This window comes from Crocodylus porosus, unplaced genomic scaffold (genome assembly GCF_001723895.1).
Source record: "Crocodylus porosus isolate Cpor-Errol unplaced genomic scaffold, CroPor_comp1, whole genome shotgun sequence".
NCBI classification, from domain to species: Eukaryota; Metazoa; Chordata; order Crocodylia; family Crocodylidae; genus Crocodylus; species Crocodylus porosus.
Genome location: NW_017728931.1, coordinates 134424070 through 134432641, shown reverse-complemented (window position 1 = coordinate 134432641; position 8572 = coordinate 134424070). Strand labels below are relative to the sequence as shown.

Genomic DNA, 8572 nt, shown 5'->3' with positions numbered 1-8572 from the left:
GATAAGCATCCAATTTACTCTAACACTTTCTAACACTTTGTCGTGCTGCTTAGCTAAGCTCATCCTTTAAATTGTTTTCTGTGGGTGATATCTTTCATTTGATCAGTTGTATAGTCAAGATAGATTCAGGCTCTGAAATGCAGTGCATTCTTCTTCAGGGCTCATTAAAAAAAAAAAAAATGTCTCTGTATAGTCTGGCTGCTTTTTCCTTTAGCTTGTGGCATTTCCATCATAAGCAGTGAATTTCAATATCCTCCTTATTTTGGTATTACTGGAGTGACGTTGTGGCTATTAGACGGGATAAAGAACTGCACTAGACTTTCACCAATGACATTCCAGGTTCAAGGCAGTAAAATGCCTTTGGTGCTTTCAGTTAGCAAAACATGTGGTTCAGGGTGGAAGATGCTACTCAGAGGAAGGCCAGATTTGCTATTAAGGTACAGGTTAGTAGCAGAATCCTCATTTAAAAGCCAAATTGGAAAAAATACAAGAAAAAACACACTGGAGGGCAAGCAAGTCAAAGACACAGTCTGTGGACCAGATCCAACTCTTGAAGCCATGCCACCAAGCCCACGCAGCTCCTCCGGGGCAGAAATTTGGTGGTAGGATGAGCAGTGGCAGTGTTAACTGCCATGGCTGCTGGGGCCAGATTTCCAGCCCTGTGGGCCCTATCCAGAGAACAGAGCCACATTGTTTGGCCCTCAGGGATGCCCACGGGGCCTGAAATCCAGCAATGGAATGAGCTGCAACTGCTGCAGCTCCAGGAGCTGTGGCAATTAATGCTGCTGCCAAATATCCTCAAGGTAAGATGATACAGCTCCACGCTCCAGATCCAGCCTGTGGACCAGCCCTGGGTGACTCATCCAGTCTGAGGCCAGATGTGTTTGACACCCAAGCTGAAGGAGAACTATTTAGCTCTGACAGTGAGATGAAACAAATTGGGGTGTCAAACATGACTTGGAGACTGGATTTGGCCCATGTAGCCACTCCATCTGGCATTTTGGTCTATAAGTGGGCTACCAGAAGTTGGGGGTGTAGCTATAGAGGGGCATGGTCTGTTGCAGAATTTGTTGCCCCTGGGATCTACTTGTCAGTGGCAGGAGGGTAAGCAAAGACTGGGCAACAGCCCTGATTACCATGGCACCACTTGGCCATTCCACTGTTGAACCCCCGCTGCCATCCCCAGATCCCCACCACTGCCCCCAGGTTCCCATCACTGCAACCACCACAGCCACAAGTTCCAACCTGCAAGAAGTCCTGCGGTATGGATCCAACTGGGGCTTGGAATGAGTTTGACACCCCTGGAATATATGATCTAAAATTTAGTTTTGCCACCTTTAGGGTTCACGAGCTAAAGCTCTAAGCCAACTTCCAGTGCTATCTTTAGCAGCTTTTCCATTGACTTCAGTAGGAGTTAGATAAAGCCTGGTAGAAAGCAACAAGGAAGCTTGCACACCACCCTTCCCTGGACCTCCAACTTTAGCTGGTGTTTTTCATCTTTGACTTTCTTACCATGTTCCCTGTATATTTTTCAGTTCTCATCTTTATGCATATGCCTTACAGCATCTCTCTCCCAGGACAATTCTACAAACATAAGGGATGTCATTTGTTTTGCCTAGGAAACCATTTCCAACTGTAACAAAATTACTTATAAAAAGCCCATGTCTATGATCCATGCTCTGGCCAGGCTCTCTCTCAGGTCCAAAGAAGGGGGCTGTGCCAGTGTGATGACTGATGGATGAAGCCAGGACACCTTTCTTGACAACTTCTCAGACTCTAAAGATGCACAGAAACATAGGGCTGGAAGAAACTTGCTGAATCATTAATCCCTCTTCCCTGTTAATGTAGGTAACCCAATCCTACACTTCAGCTTGAAGCTAGTGTTTTTGACTGCAAATGGTTATGGAAGGCCCTTCCTCGGATTGACTCCTTCAGGGATTAGGGGTCTTCTCCAATTTTTTGTAGCAGCAGCAGCAGCTGCAAGCTCTTCCCTATGCAATACTTAAGAGGGGTAGTGATGGAACAGTTCAAACATCTCACAATGGCCAAAAAACCAAGTCAATACAACCATAACTGGGTTCCTGGTATTTCCAGCCGGGAAGTCAAGGGCAATGGGATGTTATCTTGGCCACATCATTCTCTTGCATGCCACTGGCTACAAAACCAGCAGTGCCTTAACCACACTTGCCCAATGTGCCACCTGGGATGGAATTTTGACCTTCTTGACAACCTGGTATTTACAGGCAGCAGTTACATCTCCCTCTCAGCCGCTGTTTCTACAGGCTACACAAGCTGTGCACGAGTATCATAGAATCATAGAAGTCGGGTCGGAAGGGACCTTGTAGATCTTCAAGTCCGATCCCCTGCCTGGGCAGGAGAAAAACTGGGCTCAAACAACTCCAGCCAGGTAGGCATCAAGACTCTTCTTAAACACCCCCAGGGTAGGAGCCAGCACCACTTCCCTTGGAAGTTGGGTCCAGATCCTAGCCGCCCTCCTTGTGAAGTAGTTCTTACAGATGTTTAATCTAAACCTACTTTCCAACAACTTGTGGCCATTATTCCTTGTTATACCAGGGGGCGCTTGGGGAAACAAGGTGCCTCCCAAACCCTTCTGGTCCCCCCTAGTGAGTTTATAGACGGTCACCAGGTCCCCCCTCAGCCTTCTCTTGTGTCTGTCACATTAAACATTCTCTGTACCTCTGTCAGTTTGACAATACCTTTTTGAACATGTAACCAAAACCGTACACAATATTCCAGATGAGGTCCCACGACTCCCTTTACAACAGGGGTTTTCAACCAGGGGTACCCATATCCCTGGGGGTACTTTGGAAGGCTCCACGGGGTAAGTGACAGTGGTGCTGGCACTGCTGGTTTTGCTGCCATGTGCTGTATGGGGACCCCCTCCCTCGCTCATTGACCAGCCACCAGGGGACCCCCCTTGCCCCACACACACACACACACACACACACACACACACACACACGCCCATCAGCCAGCTGCCAGAGAACTCCCTGCTTCTCAACCAGCCACCGGTGGTGCCATAACAAAAAAAGGTTGAAAACCCCTGCTTTACAACAGTAATCCACCTTTCTATCTGCCTGAAATATCTTGCTCAATTCATCTTATCGTCACAGTTGCATCACATTGGTAGCCTGCAGTCATCCCATGATTGACTAACATGTTCCAGCCTTTCCCTCCACTTGTTTCCAATAAATACACCCACAGTTTAGAGCAGAAATTTTTTGAGTGCATGAGCTTGTATTCTTGGCTGTTAAATTTAATTCCATCTCAATTACTTCAGTCCTCAAGATCAACAAATTCTTCCTGGCATGATGTACTGATCCTCCACTCTAGTGACACTGCCTTATAACTTTGTGTCATCATCATTAGCACACTCTTATTTTTATGAGACAGTTACTAGCAAAAATATTATATAAGACCATTCAGAAGGGTGATCCTTGAGGAACTCCATTGGTAACCTCCCTCCAGCCTAAAATATTGCACTTTCAAACCAGCCACTGTCATCTGAAGGAGAGGTACAAGGAAAACTTGCCATGAAGGTTAAATAAACCAAAAAGTTATCTTGATTGGTTCATGAGCCTAAAAATAAAAAAAAATGACTTTCTCCTGCTTCACAAATTCAGAAGGAGAAAGAGATTGATCCCATAGTGCCTCAGCTTCTGCAATTTTGATCTTTTCCACTAGTTGGTGTACAAGCTCCATGACTCACATTCAGAGAACATTTTAAGAGAATTTCTGGTGGTAGAACTAAAATATCCCTTAGTTAATTGAAGGTTACAACTCATATCAGTCACGTTTTGAGATTAACATTACAGGTAAGACCATAAACAAAATTAACTGCAGCTGAAAATAAGTAACTGTAACTGGTCTGTAACTGTAGCATAAAGACCACCACTGAACCTGTATCACAGATGTGAGGACGTACCTTATCCTGAAGCCAGATGGTCTCTATCACTTGACGTGGTATAACCCAGAATACCACTCAGTCCTGCATCATTTAAGCACAAAAAAGATAAAAGGGAAATCTCCTGAAATCAGCTCATTGGTGTCCAGATTAGTGGAATGTCATTAGAGTAATGCTTTAATAATAAGCTGTGCAATGTTAACATTAACCAATGCATACAGGTTTCTCTTAGGCTCTCAGCCTAAATCATTGATGTAAACATTCTTACATTTAATGTTATTAAAGGACACTATATGCATTTCATTCCTTCTACTCCTCTTACCCCTCCAGGGGCCAAATTCAGACTTGATGGAGTTTAGCCATCTACATCCACCGTTTAAATTTTCAAACTCTAATGATCCGAAAATCATTTCTCAATGCATCCTCTGCAATCTTGAGGCAACAAATCAACTTACAGAGTAGCCCTACTACAAGGGTATTATAATAATCTATCCAAGATGTGATAAAAGCATGGATTAGCTTCCCTAAATCAGTTTTTGAAAGGCATGATCTGATCCCAGCTATGTTTTCCAGTTGACGTTAACCAGATTTAAGCAGCTGCTCAAGTACATCATTTTAAAAAAGAAACAGGATTAAACAACATAGCTAGGTATCTCACTATGCGAGGGGCTCTTTTAAATCATGCTGTAAAAACGGACACTATCATGAACTTTATTCATGTGTGAAATGTAATGTATAATACTTCAACACATGTATGTTAGACGAAACTATCCTCCAGATCTAACTCTCTCTCTAATCTGTTGACCTACAGGCACTGCAGCAATGCATTTGACTTTGCAGATAGAAACAGAGAGCAACACAAGTTAAACCTCTGTGCAAAGCTATAGACCTTATTGGTGAGGCAAAGAAACAACTAAACACAAAATCCTGCAGTAACGTACACTCCAGCAGATAGGCCATGAAAAGAATAATGGCAAGAATGAAAAGACGTCAAGGACTGCCAGATTATGAGGAAAAACCTGTAGTTTCTGCCCTAGCAGCTACCCAGCAGATTATAAGCCAAGAAAGGCATAGACAGTTTCTGCTGTAATGATGAGTCAAAACAAAACTGACGTTAGTTGTTCTGGATAGCTGGAGTGAGTGAGTTTTTTCCAGTATATTGTAGTTATCATCATCATTTTAGTGAGCCGATGTGCAAGAGGATTTAGACAAATTTGCCTCAATGAGATAGCAGCAAATTTTAGGAAACGAGATGCCAACTGTGCAGTAGTGTTGCATGGCAGGAAGCATAACATGCGACACTGCTGCATAATAGACACTGCTGCAGTCAGCGCCACTGAAAAACCATTCAGTGACACAACCATGTAGTCACTCTGCTTATCGTGCAGTCATTTAGTACTTGCTCGTACAGGTAGGAGCCAGAGAACGGAGACTCATTTATATAAGTACTAAATGACTGTGCAGCAGTGACTGTGCAGTCAGCGTGTTGGGTAGACACAGCCACTCTGAAGGACACCAGCATAGTCCCTTTATGTGCCTGCAGCACAGACAGCTCCAGGGAGCGACGTCACAAATAAAGGAAACCTAGTGAAAGATATAATAAGAGTAATGGGAAAGGACAAGCAAGGGAATCAGTCATAAAACCATAAAAAGTGAGGGCTGGAAGGGACTTCAGGGGATCACATCTAGTCCAACCCCCTGCTCAAAGCAGGACCAGCCCCAACCAAAAGGTTTGTTTAGCCAGGTCTTAAAAACCTCCAAGGATGGAGACTCCACTACCTCTCTGGGTCACCTGTCCCAGTGCTTCACCACCCTCCTAGTGAGAAAATTCTTCCTAATATCCAACCTAAACTTCCCTTGTTGCAACTTGAGCCCATTGCTCCTTGATCTGTCATCTGCCCCCACTGAAAACAGTCCAGCTCGATCCTCTTTGCAACCCCCCTACAGGGAGCTGAAGGCTGCTATCAAACCCCCTCAGTCTCCTCTTCTCCAAACTCAATCAGCCCAGTTCCCTCAGCCTCTCCTCATCAGTCCTGTCCCCCAGCCCCACAACCATTTTGGTCACCCTCTCCCAGACTCTCTCCAATGTGTCCACATCCTTTCCATAGCGGAGGGCCCAAAACCAGATGCAGGACTGCAGATGTGGCCTCACCAGTAGAGGAGAAGAATCAGTGTCCTGGGCCTCCGCGTTGTTTCTTCCTTCTCAGCACTCTCCCACCCTGGAGCGGGCAGAGCCGCGCCCCCCGCCCCGCCCCGCCCCGCCCCGGGGGGAGGAGACGAGACGAGGACCAGAAAGGCTCCTAAGACCCACCCGCTCACCTTTGCCCTTTGCCCCAACGGGGGGCGGTGCCCACCGAACGCAGCCGGTGATTGGCTGGCCGCGACATCGCGCGCGCCACCCCTCGTTCTCACGACCTCTGCACTTTACCCTCCGCCCTCGTCCCGGGTTTCGCTTCTGGGTCACTCTGCGGCGCCGCCCACGATTGGCGGAGAGCGGCGGCGGCCCCGCGGCGCGTTCCGGAGCGGGATGAAGAAGGAGCAGGTGCTGCACTGCCAGTTCTCGGCCTGGTACCCGCGCTTCCGCGCCTTCACCATCCGCAGGTGCGGCCGGAGCCACAGGCCAGGCTGGGGCTGCTGGGACAGCGATCTCTCTCCACCCCCCCCCCGCGCCCTCAGGGGTGGCTGGGAACACCCCTTCCCCCCCCCCAGGGCAGGGGTGGGTGGGTGGCAAGTCCTCCTACCCCCCCCAGGGGAGGTGTGCGTTTTACATTTGTTGTCCCCGTCCACATTTCACAGAAAGCAGACTATTTTGGTGGTGGGATGGGACGGGGTAAGGTTGATAGTAGCCCCTTTGCAGGCAGGCGGCTGGCATGAACTGTTGTCGGAGCGCAGTTTATGGCAGTAGGGCTCACTGCGCTAAATGTCTTCCTTCTCTGCAGCACCGTTCTTCCGCTGCCGCAGAATGTGCAGGAATATTTGCTGGATGACGGGACGCTGGTAGTTTCAGGAAGGTAACGAATATTCATTTTTGAGCCTGTAGAGTCTTTCTTGTATAACTTTTACATTCACATTTAAGTATGAGGGTAACAAATTTTATAACTTCATCTAAGCTGTCGTCTTTTTTTTCGCCCCAAGAGAATAGGCTGTGTGCAGCTCTCCTGTTAACTTCAGCGCGAGCTGTGCTGATAGCATTTGAGACTACGTTCATATTTTCATTCAGCGTTGACTGTATACTGTAGCAATATAGGTGTCTGTGGCTAAAAGATGCTTGACTTTTCAAAAAACCTACATTTATCTATAAAGTAAGCCTTTTGTGTTGTTTTGGACATGGAAGAAAATGCAGCTGTTAAGGTCAGGAGATACAGGTTTTATTCCTGTATCTGGTTATTATGACTTCCCATGTGGCTTTGGGCAAGCCCCTCTCCCTCGTCCCCCCCTCCTTCCCCCTCTCCTTCTTACTTGTCCATAGAAAGCTGTTGTAAGCGTGTGTGAAACCCTTGTATACTTTTTGGTTCTGTATTTCTTCAGTTCAGTAAATAATACATTTGTCTAGCACCAGCTGCCCCCTCCCACTCTATATGTGAGTGCTGAAGAACTGATGGAAAGGAGTAGAAGGTACTTACAATGGTAATGCTTTAAGTAAACCAGAAAGAAAGGATTTAAGAGTTGTTGAAAAGTAGTCCCTGCAAAACTAGTAGAGGTACCTGGCCAAGAAGTTCCATACCATCCTTATAAAGACCCAGTCTGATTCCGTGTGGACCTTAGGGGGCTGAAAATGCATGATCTGAATGATTTTGCCTCTTGATAGGGGGACCTGGTTAAATAATTTTGGCTCCCTGTTTTACCTATGCCAGGTTAGTATGCTGTGCCTTTTGGTTGTGTAACAGGTTTGCCTGTGTAGTTCTGATAATAGCTTAGATGAGGATTTATATAGGATGGTTTGGATAAGAATGATTCTGCCTTTGGGCATCATCTGGTCCAACCGCTTGCCTGAGTGCCTTCCAGCCCTATGTTTCTATGATTCTGTGAAAGTTATGAAGAACTTTGGGGTTCAACGTGTGCAAATTTGGACTCATCCCTAGAGAGACCGTCAGGAAAGCTAATCTGAATTACCTTTTAAAGTGGATTAAAATTCATTAAACTTCTGTTTGAAAAGCCCTTCAGAATTAAAGTGCCTTGAATTAAATTTAACTAGACTTTCTTTAAGGCCACTTAATTCTGAACAGTATGCTCTGACAGCGGTTGAATGTAGTTTTATTAACCTACTTGAATTACTGCCTTTAATTGATTTAAATGCATTTTCTTGAGTATTTCTATGTAGATAGTCCTCTGGATGCAGTCCCATGTCAATGCATGACTGGGCGGTGAATGTCAAGAGGTATAGGCTGTACAGGAGGGACAGGATAGGAAGGAGAGGTGTGGGCGTGGCACTCTATATTAAGGAGGAATAGACATCCTCATCAATTAGCAAGGAGTCAGAGGAAGGGCACTCTGAAGTGCTTTGGGTTAGAGTACAAGGCAGTCGAGGGGAAAGAGACTTAACGGTGGGGGTCTACTACGGACCTCCCAACCAGGGAGAAGAGCTTGACCAGGAATTCTTAGGTCAGCTCACAGAGGTAGTGAAGGCTAAGGATGTGGTAGTCACGG

The 8572-nt window shown here is 46.2% G+C and overlaps 2 protein-coding genes across 4 annotated transcripts in view; one reads left to right on the top strand and one right to left on the bottom strand.

The window, feature by feature from the left end:
- NUDT5 (nudix hydrolase 5) overlaps positions 1-6177 on the bottom strand; it is a 34748-nt gene extending 28571 nt beyond the window's left edge. Inside the window, exons 1-2 of one of the 3 annotated variants that reach the window (XM_019543705.1) lie at positions 6078-6168; positions 3947-4009 (exon numbers count right to left, since the gene is read on the bottom strand). The gene's annotated coding sequence lies outside the window, so the exon portion shown is untranslated. Of the gene's footprint in view, positions 1-3946; positions 4010-6077 lie in introns of all 3 variants that reach the window. The other 2 variants (XM_019543702.1, XM_019543703.1) reach the window with 2 other exon arrangements.
- Positions 6178-6384: 207 nt separating this feature from the next.
- The window catches only part of CDC123 (cell division cycle 123), a 54617-nt gene continuing 52429 nt past the window's right edge, over positions 6385-8572 (top strand). The window contains exons 1-2 of the mRNA XM_019543701.1: positions 6385-6526; positions 6865-6936. Of these exons, the coding sequence (XP_019399246.1) occupies positions 6453-6526; positions 6865-6936 (146 nt within the window). The 5' untranslated portion in view covers positions 6385-6452. The remainder of the gene's footprint in view (positions 6527-6864; positions 6937-8572) is intronic.